A 21,826-nucleotide genomic window follows, 5' to 3' on the forward strand; every position below is an offset into this window, starting at 1 on the left:
GGCTGTTGTTCAGGGGTTATGCATGGATGTTGAATTTTATTTCTGTCTCCATAAATTCCTCACCCTTCTATCTTTAGCTACAGAGGTCGGTTTTTGCAAGATGTCTTTGGAAGTGTTTGGGAGGGGAAAAATCGTGGTGAAACCAGAAATAAGATACACAGAGTGTGTTCAGCACAGCCCCCTCCCCAAGCACTCAGCCTTCTGTTGCTGCTGCAGGGGAGCCGAGGCAGCTCGCAGCCCTCCATAACCCCCGAATGCAGGACACTTGGAAAACTGCATTTGCGCTTTCCTCCTTCTGCTACAATCCATCTGTGGAAAAAAAATTAGACTCTGCTTTCTGTGTCATTTTACTGTCACCACTCACAGGCAACCCGATCGCTAACAAAAAGAAAAAAACAACAACTATATAATAAAAGATAACAACCACAAGAGGAAAATTTACTGCTGAAGAGCAGCAGAGCAGGCGGAAGGCAGAGGGCAAACGTTCCCTTTACTCTCTTTGCAGGGGGAGATGCAATGAGGAGCTCCTGATGCCAGCAGCCCGAACACCAGGTGGGCACTCACAGTGCCCCTGCTGCCACGAGCCTCCAGGTCCCAACTGGCCCCACTGAGGGCCTTAGTTCCCCTGAGAAGTGGCCCCTCTGTGCCACTCGGCTCAGCCCGCGCTGCCCTGCCAGCTCAGCCATGCACTGTTTACAAGCCGCCCTCACCCTCCCAGGCTGTGGTTCAGCTCCATTGACACTAAAGGCAACAGACTCCTCTCCCGGCGTGTGATGAATCAATTACTTCCTCTGACACTCTATTACCACAGCCCTTACATCTCCAGATTGCAGATGAAAAGACAGGCTGAGAAGGGGGACAGGGAAGAGGAGAGGTCTCCTGAGGTCTCCATCAATTGAGTTGTTGGACATCTGAAGAAATCCCCATCTGCCATATTTAAAGACACAGAAAATGTTTTGCTCCTGATCAGCAGAAAAATCAGAGGATTTTCACAGAAGAAAACCTAAGAAATCAAACGGGTCAAAAAAACTTCAACAAGGTGCAGTGAGCAGAGATCAATGACGAATTAGTCCCCTCAGCTGATGGAGAGCCCAGGCCTCAGTCCTGCTCACCATTATCAGCCCAACATCAGCATTACCAAAGGCACGGCACACGAGGGCCAGGCATTACACCTTCCCTTTCCACTGCAAAACAACAACATAAATAAAATCTCACACTGACACTTGTAGAAGAGGAAGGAAGGAAGCTGAGCACATGCCTCACACTCGTGCCAGCAGCAGGGGATGGGGGGGAGGCCCTGCTTGCATCCGTCAGCAACTCCTGCTCTGTGGGCCCCCAGGGGGTTCCTGACATGCTGACCGCCTGCGTGCAAGCACCATGCATGCACATGGCCTCAGCACGGCCGTCTGCTCCTCTAAAGGAGTGATACTTGGGACAGCCACCAGGCACACGTGCAGGGCAGCCACCCACCACTTTCTGTGCTGCTTGTATCAGGGCTAAGGAAGTCTTTGGCAAAGGTTTCTGCTACCAGACCCATCCCACTGCCTCAGCCTCTGCTTCTAGCAATTTATTAGACTGAAATATCTCTACGTCTGACCTGATGCTGCATTAAAACTACCATCCTACTAGACTGGGATTGCTCAGCAATGCTGTACGTATGTCGAATGAATCCCTTAGGATTCAGGGAAAGAAACAATCCAAGTTACTCACTCTTTCTGACGCTCTACCCAACTACTTGCTCAGTCAGCATAAGGAGAGCTTATAGTGGTGCACTTGAACTGATATATCAAAGACAGTTGCTTAAAACATCCTGGCTGTGATTAGTGGACCATGACTGCTATTAACTTATAAGGAATTCCAGGATCACCAGACTGTGGTTTGCAACATGTTATTACATTGCCATTCAACGGTGATGTGCAGCCACTTGATTTAAAGAAAACGGAGAACTTGCCTCATGCTGAAAACTAACCTCTCCCTGTTCTTTCAAATAAGCTCTGTGCTGAGCTCTGGCCAAAAGCAACCAGAAATTTCTTCCGTTTTCAGTCTGTTCTTTGCAGTCTGTTCTTTTTATTTTGCATTCTTATTTAATTGTGGAATTCACACTTGGCCAGAAAAGGCTGGGAAGGAACCAATCTTTGTATGCAGCACTCTGACCTGCTCTGTGCAATGCTGCAACAAAGCAGCCTTTGGTGGGGAATGTGCAATGCACTGTTGCTAGCCAGACTAGTCAGTGAGCCTGCAGATGCCCAAGCGTTCATCTCTTTTTTATAGGGTGAGGAATTTAAAGTGATGTATGAAAACAGGAGTGGTAAAACCAACAACAGGAAAGGGGAAGAGCTCCAGTCTCACAGCTCCCAGCCCTGGTATTGACAGTGAGCCCAACACTCCTTCCACCACAGCCTGACAATAGGCACAGTACCCACTGGAGAGGCTGTGTGTAGCTAAAGAAAACAGTTGCTCATTAAAAGCCTAATTCAGCTCCTGTGGAAATCAAGGTAAAACCTCCTGCTGCCTTTACAGGCTTTGCATCTGTTCCTTAACAAAAAAAGGATGCTTTCAAAAATATCATTCTGGCTGACCCCTCTTTACATTCACTAAACCTTACAATTCCTGTACCCAGATAGCAGACCCATGATGCAGAAGAGCACTGCTAACCCCACTATGTGATGCCAAAAGAGTGACTGAAGCCCAGACCTCACTCCCAAAGCCATCTGGACACCTGAGGCCACATCTGCAAACCCAGAGGATGACGCAAAGAAAGGCAGGACACTGGGCACACTATAGCACTGCATCGGCTGTTTGAATAGGATTGCTCCACACAGCCAGCAGCTGGATCCCGAGGCACCACCACAGCCAGCCCCACGCTCACCCCATTCCTGGAGCCCCTGGGTCCTGCTCTCCCCTCACTCCCCAGACGCTGAGGAGAAGCGGGTGACCTGCAGGTTCTTCTGAAGCAGGAAGGAGGTGAGGTGTCTCATACTATTGTTCCGGTGTCACCAGAACAGCCCTTGCTGTGTCATCATGCCAACAGGATACACGATGTAGGACAAAACCCAGCTCTCCTAAGTGCCGGATGCTGGTGAGACGTTGGAGCCCTGCAGCATTCCTGCAGCCCCCCACCCACCCCAGGGCCTGGGCCCCCTAAGGGGCTCAGTCAGGGATGGCCACAGAGCGAGCTGAGCCTTCCCAGCCCTGCAGATGGGCAGCAAAGAGATGAGTCACCTGGAGGTGACCAAACAGCACCACTGCTAGCCCACTCGCTGCTGGCCATATGTGCAAAACGGCTGTGGCTGACAGGAATTATGAACCATACGGCGGATACCGGACAGAGCTAAAAAGCAGCAGAAGCTCATTTGAAGACAAATTGAGCCACAGGGCTGCGTTACCCAGACGGAATTATTTCCTGTACGTTAGAAATGTTGCTTCTGGCTACCCATGCCACAAATGTATGAGCAAGCACATGCCTTCCTTAACATCTCATCGCTGACTTCCTTTCTGCAGAGCCTCGGCCAGCCTGCTCCAGCACTGCAGGAGAGGCACTCACATCCCACTGCACCCCAGTGAAGACCCCCCTTCAAACAGGCACAGTGTGCCAAATTTCTCTTTTCTAAGCATTCACCCAATCTGGAGATGAACTGCATTGTTTCTAAAGTGTTTACTAATGAGCTTATTATGCAAACTTTTCAAAAGCGTTCCCTAATTAGCTGTCCATAATTGCTGCCTTGTCTGCTCTTAACCCTGGCTGATGGAAGAAGGGCATCTTGCAATATCACGCTCCTGTTTGAAGGAGACGGTCAGGAGAGGCAGGCCAGCAGGGCAGGGCCTGGCTGCACTCCTAGGGTGCTAGGGGTTGGCTGCTGCTCCCCCACTGTGTGTGGGGCTGGGGCCAAGTGCCTGGCTGCTCTCTAAGAAGGACATGGAGCCATGCTGCATCCACGCATGCCATTCCTGGAAGCACAGGGCCATTGCCGATTGGCTGTGCCCACCATGTCCCACTGCAACGTGGCCTGGGAGCATTGGTGCGTTGCTGCCAGCTCCACGACATGGCCACTGGCACGTGACATCTTCCCATGCCAGCCCTGGCCCCTGTGCCCTGCCTTTCTGGCTGCATCTGCCTGGTCATGCTGAACATGGCTTTTTTCACTTGACATCACCGTATCAAGCTGCAGTGACAACTACAGATTTCCTCCTTACTGTGGTCACAGTTCCTTTTTCTGGAAACCCTCAAGGCCTGACATGGTCAGCCAGCACAAAGAGGAAGAGCTTGACTCTGCAGCTCTGGGCTGCCTGCCATTTGCCACTTCTTGCTTGTTTTTGGAGCCCAGGGCCCATCTCCAGAGCCCTCCGCCAGCATTTGGTGAGTGCCACCAGAGGGGGCTGCGAGCCGCAGCAGCAGCCCCAAATCCTGCCCAGGCAGAGGACCATGGCCCCAGCAGCATCCTTCCACCCTTCCCCTGGGTGCCTGGCAGAAGGATTCCAAAATTCCACCGATGTGGCTTGCCTGTGGCTCAGGCTTTTCAATACACAGTGCTCCTCTGGTGCGGGTGGTATGACTCAGCCCAAAGGTCTCCTGCTGGCATCAGGAGCCCATGCCCGCCCACTGTGATACACAGCATGTGTCTGTGCCATGTGCACGCAGACATGTTCCAGTACCCAGCGTGTCACTGCCCAACCTGCCTTGTAGCCAGGATGGCAGAACCCGTGGCCAGGCTTGGGAGCTATCAGAGGCCAAGAGACATCTCTAGCAATGGGAGGGACACACAGATGGAAAAGGTGGTTATAGAGACGATGATTCACTCAGAGCTAAGTTTCTGACTTGGATTTTCCAAGTAATCAGCACAGAGCAGAGAAATGGCAACTGGGCAGGAGGGTTACATGTCTGGGTGAGCTGGGGGGTTTCTACTGCACACTGAGAAACTCTGTTTGGGTCAATTCTGGAATTAAAAATAAACCATGGAATCACAGAATGGCCAGAGTTAGAAGGAACCTCAAGGATCATGAACCTCCAACCCCCCTGCCACATGCAGGGCCATGGGACACACAAGGCTGCCAGGTATTACCATGCCATGTGGCAGAGCTGAACCCCCTTTGCAGAAGCAGCACACTCTTTTCCCCTGGCTGCCACCTCCCCATTTAGGGAGCACACACCCACTGCCCCACCTGAGCTGTGCTCACAGTGCACAGAGGAAGAAATGGCAAAGGGATAGGGCTGTTACTATTTCTGGATAGCTAGGCAGGCCTCTCACCACAGTGCTCAGCTTCCTTTCTGTCCCTGCTGTCACACTATGTCCCCATGGTTGCAGGATAGGGGGAACATAGCCCAGGGCCTGCCTCCCCAGCACATCCACCCTCCTGCAACAGGAGCCCTGCTGTGACTGATACCAGGATCTGCAAGTGCAGGAGGTGGCCAGTCTTCTTTATCTGAAGCATTTCCCAAAGTAAGGCACTTCCTCAGAGCACAGATGAAACACAGAGATAGAGAGTATCTTCTGGGCCTTCAATTATATCAATTACCCCTTTGATGACAGCTGGGGGATGCAGTTACTTCTTACTGCAGCTAGACACAGCCGAAAAATAAAAGCCCAGATGTGCTTCTGGAGAAACAATAGCAATGTAATGAACGCCAACCAAGCTGCCTGTCACTGCCACCTCCGGGCACTCACCCCTAGCCTGAGATCCTTCCCTCTGAGCAGCACCAGCCACCAGACCTTGCTGCACAAAGGCAGCTCTCACTCCGATATCCAGCAGCCACAGGTCCGCAGCCCCTTCCGGCCAGCTGTCCGGCCAGAGGAAGTCACTGACCTTGCCGTGTAGGTTCCAAGGGTGCAAAGCATGGCAGGAAGTGCCTCCCACCCCAAAGGGAAGCCTACATCTGATTCAAGGATGAAGATTTTTGCAGATAGTTTCGTAGGCCTTAAAACAGGCTTTTGGAATGTAAATGTTATGCTTCACAAGGAAGAAACTTTAGCCTAATAAGGTAAAAGAAATGTTGAAGGATGAAGCAACAAAGGAAGCGCTTATGGTGTTTTGTTTACTCCTGGCAGCTGGAGCATGAAGCACAGCCTGGCCCTGCTCCTGCTCCACGAGCTGCCAGGTAGCAACACCAGGCCAGGAGGACTGCGTCTGCCGAGAGACAGAGTGCCACTCAGTCCATCGGCTGCCATCCTTCAGAGAAAGTACTTTTATTAATGACCAGATGTCAGAAGAAAGGTTCTGCCCTGAGATGATGTTTCTTTGATGCTGAACTCCTGGTCCCATTAAGACTCCCACCTGCAGCTGCAATGAGACCTTTGCGTCCCTGTAACACACCCTCTGACACTCGGATGAGATTTATTATGAGATGGTCATCTGCTAATACTGCTTAATGTCCATGCAATTACACAGTGTTACAATTTCTCTCTTTCTGATAGGACACTTGAAAACAAAGTCTCCCTCCTACCTGTTCCTTTTAGGTAGTGTTTTTCTTGCATTGTTTTCACTGATTTAGTCACGGTCCCTACCAGGCACTGTCCATCCTTTGCAATGCCTGCTGTGGGGGACAGGCACCTGAACTGCTGGCTTCTGGCTTACACCTGGGGGTCAGCAAAGGCCCAGGTGCACTACGGATGAACCTTGTCTCACACTTGTACACGCGTGGCAGCTGAGGGAACAGAGGTGCAGGCAAACCACACTTTCAACAGAGATTTAATGTGAATTCCTGGTTCCTACAGAGCAATACTGTTGCAGGTGCAAAACTGAATCAAAGACCTTGAGAAAACTTCCACCGTTCATGTCCTATGGAGAGTGCTGGAAACAAAAATCCTCCAACACGAACCTTCCTGCAAAGCTCCTCCGTGTACACACAGAAAGGGAAAGCATAGTACCACAGCACCCACTCCGACATTTACTATAAAGCAGAAAGCTGCAGAGGAACAATGACTTCAGTAGTTGGGGCAGCCCTTCCAGCACACAGCACCTGAGCTCAAGACCAGACCCTGCTGTCTTACAGCACTAAAATGTAGCAGAAGTTATCCAAAGTACTCAGAGCTGTAAGCAACAACTGCACAGCTGCAGAGGAAAACCAGGTGCCTGTGGAGGTTTCTAGCACTCTGACCCAGATTTGTTAGCCTGAGACCTTGTAGAGACACAGTCACTCCTGCCCAGCTCAGCCCCTGCTCCATGCACACTGCCCTGCCAATACATATTGCATACTCTGCAGTCTGAGAACATAGGCCTATAAAGCTTTTATTACTCTGAATTTGGGGCAACTGCATTAGCTATGAGAAGGCTATACAGTTAAGCCTGTCCAAGCAATAGTAAAACCTGATAGCAACCATCATTCTCACGAGCACTGCCAAGGTCTTGCTATATTCATTTATGCCCATGTTAAGCCTTTCTCCACCGTCTCCCTTTTCTAAATGCAGGCCTGATCCTGCAAAATGCTAAACTCCTTACACACAGAGTGACTTCAAGGAGAGTTGATGGTGCTCAGAGCCTTATTAGCCTAGGCTTTATCTTTAGGGGGTGATGAGATCCCCAGTGACATCAATCAGCACACCTTGGTTACAGCTAGAGGACCTATGCTGATTTACGGTAGCTGAGGATCCAGCTCTGTGCATTATATCTTTCAGTACATCATGAAACCCACGTTGAATTCTTTATTCTCCACAGGACTGATCCTACAGCCCCATAAATGCTTCCCCAGTCCCTTTTTGCAACCAGAGTCCTGCTCTCCATATATAATTTCCTTTTAATCAACAGGAGCAGCATGCCTAGCAAAACTGCTGCATCAGGCTTGCTTTAGGAGACTGAGCTCCTTCACAGCTCAGACATCCCTGCAGCTGGTCACAGATTCCAGATGAAATGCACAGGTTTATAAGTCTGCCGAGACCATGTTATTAACTCAGCCTTTTATGGTGCCCTTTGATGCTGTTAATTATTCTTTACTAGCTGCTAATTGTTTTTCCTGGACGTTTAGTTTCTGAGCCCCCTCTTAGGGGAAAAAGAAAAGCAAACAAAACCAATAACCCTGATTACTAAACCCAGTAGAACAAACACTGTGGAGAATCAGATTCAGCTAAGCCCAAGCCCAGGTCACCAGCCCTTGGGTTCTCCTTGCCATGCCTCTGCCTAGTTACCCAACAGGAAATTGCACTGTTCTCTCAGCATGGCTTAAAGGTGAAGCCACCACAACACAGGAAAAAAAAAAAACCCAGGCTGCCTTCTAACTAAAGTCAGACTCAGGCTGAAAGCCAGTTAGCTCTTGCTTTCAGGTGATTTCAGGCTAGAACATGTTCAGTCCAGTGTATGCTCATCCTTTCAGTCTAAAGAAGCATCTTAATCCCACCCATCAACAGAGGCACGCCTGCCCTGAAAGGCCATGACACACGGCATAGCACTATGGAGGCTCAGGCTGACGCTTGCTTTCACGCACAAATGAGCGCCATGTCCATACCACTATACGAAAGTGAGAGAACAATGTACTAGAGAAGAAGAGGAAGGTTCGTACTTGCAATCATGCTTTTCGATTTCGAAGTGAGGGTTGAAGTTGAGGATAATCTTCTGGTTGGGCTCAGGAGCATAGATGACCCACTCGCAGTTCTGGTGGGAAGGGTAGTCATTGGGGTAGCCTGGGGAAGTGATGTACCCAGCATCCTTGGAGTTGAGGCGGCCCCCACACGGCTGAGCTGCAGAGACAAAGAAGGGAATGAGGCATTAAAAACAGGTTTGGGGCACTGGCTACAGACAGCAGGTCCCTGTGGGCCATGGCTGGTGGTGGTCTGATAAAGGCCACTCTCCAGGCTTCTGACGCCAGGCTGGCACTCTTAATATTTCAGTAAGAATCTCTGGGCTTGGAGACATTATTCTACACAAGAATCCTACTCCTTCTCCTTCCACTTCCTGCCACACTTACATGCCACATTTCACACAGACCAGAAAACAGAAACAAATGCTCTTCCCTAGGCAATTACAGAGCTATAAAGTAAGAGATAGATTGGTATCAGATTATCTGAAGCTGCTTCACTTTACATCTTCCTTCACAAGCTGCTCCATGGCAGTCTCCCACAGGCACCTTGAGAGGCACCAAAGTTTGGACACAGATGACCCTCAGTGCAGCTGCAGAGTGCTTTGCTGCTCCCAGGGAAGGGCACTGAGGCAAAGCAGAGCTGAGCAACAGGTCCGTGGCTGGCAGCAGAGGTGAGGATGGTGTCCTGCCCTCCTGACTCCAGCAAGAAGCTGTGTGATAGCCCTTCCCCACTTGCATCCCACTCCCCCACAGCGGCCATGACCCCATCTCAGCAGACAGGCCACCTCTTCCTTCCCAAATCTTTTGGTCAACCCAAGCTGTTGGAATTGCAGACAGATAAGCAGCAGTGGTGGTTTTGTGGGGCTAGCCCACAAATAGCTGGCAACAATTACATGGAGAGCAGAGGAAGAATTCCCAGCTTTGGGTTAGGCCCTGGAGGGTGATTTCATCTTCAAAAAAACATTTAATCTCATGAACGCTGCAAATCAAATTTATTATTGCATTACTTGCTGGAAGGAAAATCTGCATCACAGGGTCAATTGATAACACACTAAAAATCTCAACAAAGTCCCTTTCTCCACGGGGCCCCATCGCGTGCCTCCCCACTGTCACCCCCCTGTCCAAGCATCATGGCCCCACAGATGTCTCCAGATGATGGCAATACCTCCTCCTGCTCAGCAAAATGGGTGAAATCCAGCCAAACCCTGCGGCCCCTCTGCAGAGCAGCCAGCCAGGGAAGCAGCGGGGCCAGCACTGCCCTGCTGACCCCAGTCTTGTGCTGACAGGCTCTACCCTCCCAACCTATGAGCAATGGGGTGAAACATGGGACACAAACCTTCACGTACACCCATACACACCGGGGCCTCTGAAGTGGAGGGAAAGCCAGACACAGGGACCATAAAGGAAGGGGTGAAGGGAAAGGGCTGTCTCCTACCAAGAGGCTGTGCCATAGCCTCTCCATCCCAGCAGGGTGCAGGTGGGCTTTCCTGCAGCCCAGACAAGGACATCTGGCAACATAAGGAAAAAAAGCAAGGTGATACCTCCTGGAGAAAAGCGCCCTGCTGCCTGCATGCACCCTGCAGATGGGGTGAATGCTGTGCAGAAGCAGCAGCAGCAAGAGGAAGGTCCTCCTGGGCTCTGGCTGCCCTGCAGGAACCAGGCTTCCTTCACTATGAGAAAGCGCTGCCTCCATTTCCTCTATGTTTTTTGTGCCCTCTAACACATTCATTCTTTAAAATAACTTTCTTCTCACACACCCAGAGGCATCTCTGCAGCCCTGTCTTTTTCTTAAAATAATCCTGTAAGAATCCTGAAAAATATGAGGGGAAAAAATTGCAAAGCTGCCACGGAGGAGCTGAGAATACCAAAAAACATCTGGTTTTGTTCCACAGGAGCGCCTGCTCAACACACAAACATTTACAAACTAACGGTTTTGCACAAACCCCTTCTCCTAGCAAAGCATATTTGCCCACACACGTGTCTATGTGGGTTTGGAGGGGAGGGGGGGGATTGGAGAGAGAGACATTCACGTGGAAGGAAGAAAATCATGGACTTGTTGACATCAACGTACAAATAGACGTGTAATTCACACTTCACTCATGTACGCACTTTCACACCTTCTCCTAAAAATTCACACCTCGTTTGCACACATGTCCACCCCCTCCAGCAAAGAGAAATATTCAAGCTGCAGATTATTTTTCTTGGAAAGGGCAAAGTCTCAAAGCCATGAAAATACAGTCAATCCTTCCACACCTCGTCATCCCCTCCCAGTCTCCCCTGCTTTCACACACATGCTACCCGCTAGGCTGATACCACCAACATCACCCACCGCTCTGAAGCTGTGAGCCCCTTCCTTGTGCTGGGTACTACAAGCACACATCACAATCCAGCCAGTCAGGGGGAACTGCAATGTGAACAAGGGACCAGGCGCCGGCTCTTCCCTGACAGATACGCTCAGTAGCAGACACCCTGATACTAAAATCTCTCCCTTCGCCCTGTGAGGCCAGCAGGATCACGCTAAGGAAGTCCTCAGCCTTGATCCTCATTTCAGGTCAGCTCAGTGCTCAGGTGCCAAGGCAAGAAGGAGCAGAGCCAGAGCCATCCTTCTGTGGCCCCAAAAGCAAAATGGGACCAGCAGGTAAGATCACTGAGCAGATAGGAAGACCTATCATGTCTAACACACATTTAGATACTACCAGGAACACATCACCATCTTTCTGCAGCCTTCCACTTTCAGGAAAGCTTCTCAGCCTTTTAGAGGAGCAGATTTTGCCCTGCATTCACCCCCCAAAGAAGCTCCCTGTTAACAAGGAGAGCTACATCTCACCGACATGCCGCACAGCCTAAGCGGTGGGCAATTGCATTGCATAGCAGGGAAACGGGCTTCTTAGAGTCACCTGAAGAGGTAAAATGACTAATATCTCTGTAATTGTTCTGTTGGGCTTTTATTTCTATTGATTCACTGGTATCTAGCAGACAAACACCTGCAACAAAAAAAAAAAATCCATCACTGCACCCACTGACAGACAAAGCATTTGTCTCAGCAGATGTGCCAAGCACTGACTTCCTATATAAAACCAGGTCTGTTGTGCACTCAGCAGAGGTCCTACAGCTTCTACATAAATCTGTCCTTTAAAACCGATGCATCAAATCAATGCAAAAATAATAAAAAAAAAGAAAAAAAGTGAGTAGCATGGCTACTGCCCAGGCCGTATGCTCTGGAAGCAAGACGTGCTCCAAGGCTAATGGGCTCTGGCAGCTTTCACCAGCACAAAATTCACTTAATAAAATTAAAATTGAATTCTGAAGCATCAGCCGAGGCTGCCAGGTGCGTGGGACATCCCGCTGCTCAGTAAGCAGAACGTGGGCCCTGAAAGCCAATTGCTGGGGCCATGCCAACCCATGTGGCAGAGGGCTGGGAGGCTGTGCCCATGGCCAGGCTGCAGGCTCCACAGTGGATTCCACAGAGTTCAGCGCTTCCTGGTTGTGTGAGAGTGGGCTGGGATGGGAAACCCCCAAATGCCTCCTTCCTTGCAGCCCACCAGGTACCTCGGATTATCCCTGGGGGATAACCCAACAGGAATAACACAGCCCCAACAGGGGACTTACACCAGAGGACAATGAGCAAGCCAAAAAGGGTGTAAAGGGAACATTGGGGTGCTCACAGGGGAAGACTCCCACAAATGTTGCAGTTGGCACTCAGGGGACCCGCAGATAGCAGCAAGGCCCCGGGAGCTTCCACCCACATGTGGGGCTTCCCAGCTCCGCAGCTCATCAGCACACGCTGAAACTTTTGGACAGGAGCACAGTGTTCTCCTACTCGAATTTCCTGCCGACTAAACCCCTCTGGATTTTCCTCACCCCAGGAGAGCTGGGCTCACTGTTATTGTTGGACCTGCAACACAGAAACTGAAGCCAACTCTGCCTGTAACAAAAATAATCATCACCACAGAGGCCCATTTCACAACAAACACATACTACAGCCTCTCAGAGCTCACAGCATCCAGCAGGGAACCATCGCACATTTTGATCCGCTGGGTTCAGTTTACTTTAGGGATATAATTCAAGGCTGTGCAAACCATGCAAGGTGCTCCTGCTGCCTCAGAAGCAGGCGGCAGCACTGGTACCTGCTGCTGGGCAAGGGCAGCAAGGGGGGAGATCCCAGCAGACCCATGTCACCAGGGCTTGCTGTCTGCTGCCTCCTGACTGCTTCCCCTGCCTTGCACCAGGCCCTGCACCTCAACTCCATGCTTTCATCCCACCACCGGAAAATTTCTACATCATGGGACATGGCACTTGGGCAGGGGAGGTTTGCCCAGTGACACCACAGCAAAATGTGGGTCCTGGCATGGAGGAACTGAGTGCCTCTCAAAGCTGGAGATAGCACAAGCTACAGCAAAACCTGCTAGAGTCAAACAGCTCTTTAGGAAGCTAAGCTTTGTAAGGTCCACGTGCTTTGCCAAATCCCAGCATGGATAGGAGAAACAGATCCCATCTGGTGGGGATTCATTACTGCTCACGTCCATCCTGCCTCATTTACCAGCGCTTCAGCCCTAGGGATGCTGCAGGCTGGTGTGGGCCCTACTGTAAACCCTCAGGCATAGCTTCTGAAGGGTGGGAGCACAAATTGAGCTTTGGATTTAAATGTACAGCTTAGCCATTGGCCAGGGAGAGACACACAGAACAGAGGAAGCTAATAAGATTAGATTTTTTATCCCCAGTAGCATAGATCATATTAGCAAGAGCATGTTTGCTTTGGATTGCGAGATAAAGCTTCAAAGGCTTCCTGAACGAATTAATGGACAAACACACCCAGACAACACAAAGCACTGACACGCACAGCTCATCCCAGCGTGACACCCACGTCCACCTCTGGGGATTCCACACAGACAGGGAAAGTTCCCCCAGCACCTCAGCCAGGGCCTTCACCACTCAGGCTAAATTTCCCTTAGAAGCATGCTCACGGCAAAGCAGAACGTAAAGACTGCTTTTGAGATGTGAACTTGGGTTTTGTTTGATTCAAAGCGTCTCAAGCTTGTCATGAGACAGGCCCATAAAAACACTGTCTGGGCTCAGGCAAGAAAGGAGCGCGCCAATCCATCAGCTCAGGAATGCGGCCGTTTGACCACTTCCTAAGGCAACTGGGGAAGGATGCAATATATTCACTTTATAGTGCTGGACAGCAATGAGAGGAGAACTCCGGGAAGCTCAGCAAATGGAACATTTTAGCTGTAAGCCTTCGCAGAAAGAAATAATTTAAAATTATTTTTAAATAAGATAGGAGCGTTGGAGGGAGGAAGAGAACAAGACATACCTGCACTTCCTGTCCATGGTAATGCACTGAGGAACTGACTGCAAACAGAGAGCTGCTTGAGCTTCATTGTGGAAAACTAGAGGGCCAAATCCTGAACGCAAGTCCAGGTAATTTGTCTTAAAAATCACTCGAATTCAGATGATTTCCACCCCTGAGACTCTGGATAGGTGCTTTTCAGCAGTGGGCATCGGTTGAACAACCTGAGTCTGTGGAACCTTGACCTTCAAACATAGTTGGGAGGTTTGTTTGTTTGTTTTGTTTCCCCGCACATTTATACCTTGGATGAGGTTTCATATCCTGTTTTTACAAGGTGCCACCTCCGTTAACTTTGTTATTTGTCATCTTATATCACAAGCTAATGCAATTCCAATAGGGCAACTGGCTTAATAGTGTTAGTCTTTATATAGATGTGTGCACACAATTCTCCCGGCTTGCTCGTGAATGTAATTGGTGGGTCTGAAATTACAACTCCTGGCTACTGCAGCAATCATTCCAGAGGTGCATGAGCGTGTGCGCGCACAGGAAGGGGATAATTGCATATTGAACTTTCAGGAGCCATACCTATTTCTCTTGTCGCTGCGTCAGGCTCCCAAGGGTTTGAAAACACACAGAAGCACACTGCCACCTCCCAGGAGCAGGTGGAAGCTTCAGGAGAGCTTCCTGCTGCAGCTCGGGCAGGCGCTGGGAAAGCTTCACTGGTATGCAGGCAGGGAAATGGAGCTCAGGGAGGTATGGGGCAGAGGCAGAAATAGGACAGAGCACTCCTGTGCTGCAGCCTGCCACCTCCCCTGTAGGCTGCACCAGGAAACAATAGGAGGAGGAAACAACCTGCTGAGCCATCCCTGTGAATGCTATCAAAAACAGGCTGCTTTGAGGGCCACAGAAGAAAAGTGAGAGACATTTCTAACTCCACACATTAAAGAAATTCACCTAGGATTCCTCTCTAAAGAGCTTCAAGCTTGATGAGAGGTGTTCAGTGCTGCTGAAATACTAATTAGTATTGTTATTATGACAATTCCAAGAAGAAACCAAAAGCACATCTCATCTCTCACAGCCCCCTGTGATCTTCCAGCTCCTTCGCACCTTCTGAGCCCATCTGTCAGGGTCCGCTCTTTATAAAACCTCAAATCCCAACTTTCCCCACCAGTTTACTTCTAAGGCAGCTAGCAGAGCCCCTCTGAATCCTCCATACCCCTAAGCCTAAACCCCCCTCCTCATGGTGCACAGCAAGACCCAGTGTGTCAGCAGCGGGCGCACAGCCCTAAGGCTGGGATGTGATAGGGAGGGAAACAGCTCTCTCAGAGCCAGCTGGGAAAGGCCCTGCTGCAGCTCCCCCCATGCACACGCTGCTGAGCAGCGGCTTCAGCCTTTACGACAACTTGCTCAAATCCAGCCTCTGCCGAGCCTTGCTGCTAGCACCAACGTTATTACACATTCTGGCAAGCATCTTAAGCACATTGTTTCCTGCTGAGCACACATTCAGTGGACAGGCAGAGAGGAAAGTAGAAGCGGACCTAGGGTGTGTGTGAGGGAAATACTTGTGGAGAGAGCCTGAGCATGCAAGGGAGAGCATGAGGGAAGGGTGGGATGCTGGAGTGGGGCAGGCAGTAAGGCTTTAGGAACTGAAAAGGATCAGACCTGGGTGCTAGCAAAGAGAGGGGAAGTCAGGGAGATGGTACGGGTGTGCATTTGCATCTTCGCGCACAAGTCAGCAGCTCCCTTCCTCCTTCCCCAACCCAAAAGGCATCCTGTAAGAACTGCATCTTTCAGAAAACATACAGCAGGAAAAGACAGTGTCCCTTTGGCTCTGCCATCTTTCAGGGTAGGAGATGCAGAAGGGCAGGCATTTCAGCCCCACGCCAGGGTGACTCACTAGGACAGCTGGGAGAGATGTTTTGCCCTTGTTTCACATGCATGGTGAGGAATCAGGGAAGGTTTCAAAGACTCGGAGCCCAGCACTCTACCTCTGGGGCCCAATTTTCTTCATGTATGAAGGCAGGGTGAGAAGCATTCAGATAAAGTCTCTGCAGCCATCCATTGCTGCTAGCAATACCTCTGGCTATTCTACTTGCTAACTCCTGCTTTCCTGCTTAGCTTGTGGCCCCATTCCCAGCTGTATGAGAAGAAGCAGTGCTGTGGATGGGGCTCTTGCTGCTGTGCTACCCTAGCTTCCCCGCCATGCCATCTAAGGGCACGGCTGGCACATGGAAAGCCTTGCAGATCCAAGCTGTGATTTTGAGTGCTTGGCACTGTGCCCGCTGACATCGTCCCGACAAACCTCCCCTCTCTGTGCTCACGCCTCCTCGCTGTGCAGGCACGGGGCCTGGCTTTGGATCCAGCCTTCCGAGACTGCGATTTGGCTCAGGCAGAGAGAAGCTGACCCTTTGATTCTGAGTATGATTAAAACCATGCTACTGTAGCGCGACGCTGTGTGCAACACTGCTAGCAACAGCCCTGATTTATGTTGTTGCTAGTATTGCGGTTTCCACCAGGGTGTAGACAGGGATTTCGAAAATAGCCCAGCTACCTCTTTGTCTGTGTGTGTATTATAATTAGAGACATGCCAAAAGGCTGTTCCAGAGCTAGGGTAGAGCTGGAGACATTCACGCCCGCTCCTGCCCCCACCTCCTCACCGACGTGGTCAGCCTGGCAGCTTCCCGTGCTTCCCGGATTAGACAACTGTATTCCTGAGCCCCCGTGGGGACGGTGCTGGTGACTTCACCGCACAATGGAAAGCAACTTTAGCAGCTTCCAGCTTGCTGTAGGGCTGCTGCAGTCTGCCCTGCTGCCATGGCTAACTGCAGACTTCTTCAATTTCGATTTCAGATAGGACCATGGGTCTCAAATACAGACAATTTATTTTCCTAGCACAGCTGGTCTGTCAGAGGTCATATAATTTGGCAGCAATCCCAGTGCTTAAAAATTAATTTTTCCCTATTAATACAAGCAGGGGTCCCACAGGATACGCTCTCAGCCTTATCTGAACCTGACAGCTTCCTAAACCCACGAAGGATGCTCTCTCCTCTCAGGCTATCTGTAGCACAAGGCCACCACATCCTGGAGCCCAGCGACACTGGCACTTTTTGTTGGACACCAGCATTCCGCTGGGATGGACAGTGCTGCCCAGCACCCAGCACAGCCTGTGTGCTCTCATTTCAACCTTCGGAGCCACAGAGGTACCAAGTGCAGGGTGAGTGTTGGGAGGTGAGAGCAGGGAGATGGGGAGCGTTCCCACAGAGCACTGGGACCCACATGCCCATCTGCCGCTCAAGGCACCATGCACGGAGATAAGCAGAGGCAGGGAAGTTAGGGAGACAAAACCCAGTATCCTAACCCGGGGCAGAGCCCCCACCAAGCTCCTATCAGTCGCTCACAGCGAAGCTCCTGACAACTGTCTGCCTCCTGGGCTAAAAAAGCTTTTGTTCCCCGAGCCTGTGCAAACGGCACAGCGGGCACGCGGCGTTACACCAAGCACTGCGTGGGTGTGTGCGCTGCTCGTACGTGCGCGGCACTGCGCCTGCCTGGCAGCTATTTGTTGTGGTCCCCCTCCCTACCTCGCCGCATCTCAAGTCATTACGAAAAATACCGGCTTTTAAGCAAACTATTTGGAAGGCTTCGAGAGCGAGATTTGCTCAGAGCAGCATAAACATCGTCTGAACGGCTCAGCACTTGGGTCACTCAAACCTGTTACTTTCCTACTTGATTGCATTTTACGGGAAGATGAAAAACACAGCATCCAGCTTTCCGATTTATCTGCAGGGTCTCTCACCCGCTCCCCTCCATGGTTATCTCCGGGTTTGCTTGGCTACATACAAATTGGCAGCTGCACTGTTTATCTCTTACTGTAGAAATATTGCACCAGGGTTTTTGCCATGTGGATTATCATATTATTGTCTATTAAAATCATCTCCCCCCTCTATTAACCTCCCTTAGGGAACCTTAAGAGGGACTTTCGTAATGGAGACAGGCTTTCAGATACACCAGGCTGAAACATAAATCCATCTGTCTCAGGCACGCGTTCTGACTGGGGCTGTGCTCTGATGGAGTGAGGACCTCAAATACTGCAAGCATCAGTATCTGGAGGAACCATATGTACTACCTTAAAGATAAGGATGGGAAATGAAATCAAACTGAAGATGGATGGGCCCTATCAGGACATACCAGAGAAACCACGCTTAGAGAGGAGGCAAACACCTAGCTGAGCACACTCTTGAAGACAGGGGTCAAAGGTTTAGGAGCAATGGAGACCATCAGCCTTCCCTTCTCAACCCCCAGGCGACCACCAAAAAGACCCCCAAGGGTGACTGCACATGCTCTAAGGGGAGGGCCTTATGTTCATCAGTTCTAAGAAAACGTTCACGAGTTTGAGAAAATATTTAGTATATGCATGAAATTCCAGGGAAAAATATGACTCTAGATGAACACGACCAATAAATGTAACCTGCACGTGAGCCAAGGTGTACATATTGGGCGGAGCTATTCCCTACGTGCACAGCGCTGCAATAAAGGACACCTGCGTGACACGACTCATTGGCGTGGTGGCTTCATCTACCGACGTGCTCGTCTCACTCAGCCCGACGGGGGCTCGCGCCTCTCCACCCCATACCTTTGCTCACCGGGCTCACGACTGAGCCATCTGAGCAGCTCTGAGGCACCGCGACAGCGTCTCGGCACAGCCGCCGGTGTCAGCCGCAGGGAGACAACTTCCTCGCCGACTCCAGCACCATGTGATGCTCCGCTTAGCCGGGAAAACCCCGCGTTCAAATAAACATTCCTCTCGGCAGCCGAGCAACCTCAGCCTCAAGGCCGGCTCGTCAATCCCTTCCCGAAAAGCAGCGCCGCTCCCGAGCCCGCTGGAGAGCGGGAAGAGGCGGCCATGCGCTGAGGGGCCGCGAGGAGCTGCCCGGAGCTGGCAGCGCGCGCCCAGGCACGAGCCTCAGGTTGCAGCCCGGCACAGCGGCACTACGGGAGGGAGGGCAGCGGCTCCGACACGGGGACCGCAGGAAGGGCTGTTCCACCCACGGGGATCCCACGACTGTCCTCTCTTTACCCACTCACGCGCTTATTCGTTTATTTTCCTATCTGAACAAAAGATGGAATTTTTGTCTCTTTCCTTTATAATTGTAAGAAAAGAGGCGATGCCAGTGAGCAACCGAACGTACACCGTGTGTGTGCCGGGAACATCCGCGCCTCGCAGCTGCTGCAAAACAGGGACTTTCTCAGCCCGCAGCGCCTCTCCCACTTCCCCTTCCACACAGATCGGGGCAGGGGGCACGCAGGGACCGACCCGTGAAGGCCGTCCCTCGCCACCCAGCGCTGTCCGAGTCGCGCCGTGGGCAGGGACCGCTCGCCCCGGGGGCTGCCTGGGCACGTCCCGCGGTCCGGCCGGCGGTGGGACATCCCCAGCTCGGCTCGGCACTACATCCTGCCGGGCAGCGCCCGCGACGCTAACCACAGCCCGAATCCCGAGAGGGGCCGGGAGGGGCGCGTCCCTCCCCTGCGGCACCCGCACCGGCGGAGACCCCGCGGCCCTCAGCGGCCGGACCGAATCGAGCGAGAGGGGGGCACGGGGCCCGGCGGAACACTCAGGGAGGCTCCGAGCGCAGCTCTGGTCTCGCCCGGCCCTACGGGCAGCCCACGGCCGCGCGTCCCCAAGCCTCTCTCGCTGCCAGCGCTGTGCCCGTGCCCCGCCTGCGGCTCCCACTGCGCACTCAAAGTTTCCCGAGATTGCAGCCGGCTGCGGTGCCCGCGCTGCGGCTTCTCCCTGCCGCCCGTTCCTCCCTTGCAGAAAGCAACGCTCAACTTTCCAGCCCGGCTCCATCCCCGCGCAGAGCGAAGGCAGCCGAGCTGCCGCGGGCGGTGCGCACCGGGCTCGCCCCGCACGCTGCCCGCCCGAACGCCGCGAGTCGCGCCGCGCCGCCCACGCCCGGGGGCCGCTTACCTGTCTCCGCCGCGCCTCCGGAGCCGGGCAAGCACAGCCCTAGAAATCCCCACGCCAGAAGAAACGTATCCATCCTTCGCGAGGAGCCAATAACCGCAAAACCCCACCGAGAGGCCGCGCTCCGGACTGAGAGCTCTCCCTGCTCCGGAGCCCCGCGCGGGCAGCCGACGGGCGAGCGGCTCCGGAGCGGCTCAGCAGGGGTCGGGCTCCCCCGGGCCGGGGCCGCGGGGCGGGCGGCGCGGACGGAGCGCTCGTCCCCTAGGGCGACCCGCGGGGCCGGCGCCTCGGCATCCCCCGGGGCGCGGCGACGGCGGTGCGGGCTGGGGCGCCGTCTGCGCCTCCTCTCGCTCCACGCCGGCGCCTCGCAGCCTTTTCAGGCAGGGCGGCATGTGGCTGTCAGCGCCGCGCGCCAGCACCGCCCCCCGCGGCCCCCCGCCCGCCCGCGCCCCGCCCCTCGGGTGCCCGCGCCCCGCCCGCCCGCGCCCCAAGCCGTAGCGCGGCGCCCCGCGCCGTCCGCCCGCGCCGAGCGCGGAGGATCCCGCGCGGCTCCGCGCCCCGCGCCACCGCCCCTTCCCCGCGCGCCAGCGGGCACCGCGAAGCCGCGGAAGGTGCCGCCGGAGACGGGAGCTGTGCGCGCGGCGGGTGCGCCCGAGCTGTCGGATGGGGGAGCGTCAGGACAAGGATTGGCCCCGCTCCGGGAGAGCGCTGCCGGCGGCGCGCGAGGGAGCGCGGAGCCTCGGCCCGAGCGGGGCCGTTGCTGACAGCCGCGCGCTGCGCCGCGGTGCCAAGAGCGGTGTGGGAGCGAACCGTCCCGCAGCGCTCCGCGCCGTCGCTGGCTCCCGTGCTGCGTCTTCAGCGCGCTCCTTAAAACCCAGCCTGGGAGCGGCGTTGGCAGGCGCTGCACGGCGCCCCGTTCGCCCTCCTTTGCCGCTGAGCGGGTGCGGAGCCTCCGCCGGGCCGGGACCTCGCCCCGCAGCCCGGACCTCAGCATCATAGCGGCGGGGCAGCGCCGCTGTCATAGCTGTCATCCGAGGGCTGCATCACCCCATTGCCCTTGTGTGCTCTGGGATCCCATTCACATCTTTTGGGGTTCCAGCACGTGTTGAAGTCAGTGCAAAGCCAGTGGCAGCCATCCTGCTGCCTTACTTTGCATTGTGGTGTGGAGTTACGCAACTTTTGTTTACTACTTGCTTGTAGTCAGACTACTCTCAAGCTAGCAGAGTGCGACTGCCGAGTGTATAAATAGCCCTCACAAACCGTAACACAGCCGTAAGAGTGCAACGCAAACCTACGGAACAAATCATTCCTCTCCCAAGATACATGTGGAAAAGGAGGAGGCCGCCAAGACCCACAGGAGATGGCCTCATGGGCAATGGCCCCACCTAAGGCACCACCCAGCACAGGGTCCACCTCACACCTCATTCAGCCATGCCCTCCGAATACTGCTCTGAGCTGCTACCAGCTGTCATCTGCTGCTGAGCAAAGAGGAAAACGTAACTCTAGGAGACAATGTAGTGATGGGAAATGAAGTTACCTGCTGCTCACAGAGGTTCCAGCTGGCACTCCACATGCTTCTTGTCCCATCTCAAGTCTCCTCTGCACAATGTGCTGCTGTCATGGAAGGCACAGCCAAAACACCAGGCAGGCCCCTGCAGATTAGAATCATATAATCAGTAAGGTTGGAAAAGGTCTCTAAGACCACCCAGTCCAACCCCAACCCACCCCACCATGCCCACTAAACATGGCCCCCAGTGCCACATCTCCACAGTTCTTGAACAGTGACTCCACCACCTTTCTGAGCAGCCCATCCCAATACCACTCGTTCTGAGAAGTTTCTCCTAATATCCAACCTGAACCTCCCCAGTACAACTTGAGGACATTACGCTCTGTCCAGCTATCTGTTTGTCCATCTATCCATTACTCGAAGTGCAGCCTCACCAGTGCCAAGTACAGAGGGCAGAGCTTCCACTGCTGCAGATGCTCAGACTGACCATAAGCTGGTGACTCCTGCTAGTCTGACCCAGGTACAAAAGTACCCCAAGGGACTTCTCTGGGGAGCAGTTAA

General features: G+C 53.0%; 1 protein-coding gene across 6 annotated transcripts in view; it reads right to left on the reverse strand.

Moving 5' to 3' along the window:
* Positions 1–20,134, reverse strand: part of NRP2 (neuropilin 2) — an 80,878-nt gene extending 60,744 nt beyond the window's left edge. For 4 of the 6 annotated variants that reach the window (XM_085228541.1, XM_085228542.1, XM_085228544.1 and 1 more), the window contains exons 1-2: positions 19,762–19,980; positions 8,489–8,666 (exon numbers count right to left, since the gene is read on the reverse strand). In XM_085228541.1, the coding sequence (XP_085084667.1) occupies positions 8,489–8,666; positions 19,762–19,834 (251 nt within the window). In that variant the 5' untranslated portion in view covers positions 19,835–19,980. Of the gene's footprint in view, positions 1–8,488; positions 8,667–19,761 lie in introns of all 6 variants that reach the window. The other 2 variants (XM_085228546.1, XM_085228545.1) reach the window with 1 other exon arrangement.
* Between the last annotated feature and the right edge of the window lie 1,692 nt (positions 20,135–21,826).

This window comes from Meleagris gallopavo, chromosome 7 (genome assembly GCF_905368555.1).
Source record: "Meleagris gallopavo chromosome 7, MGAL_WU_HG_1.1, whole genome shotgun sequence".
Taxonomy (NCBI): domain Eukaryota; kingdom Metazoa; phylum Chordata; class Aves; order Galliformes; family Phasianidae; genus Meleagris; species Meleagris gallopavo.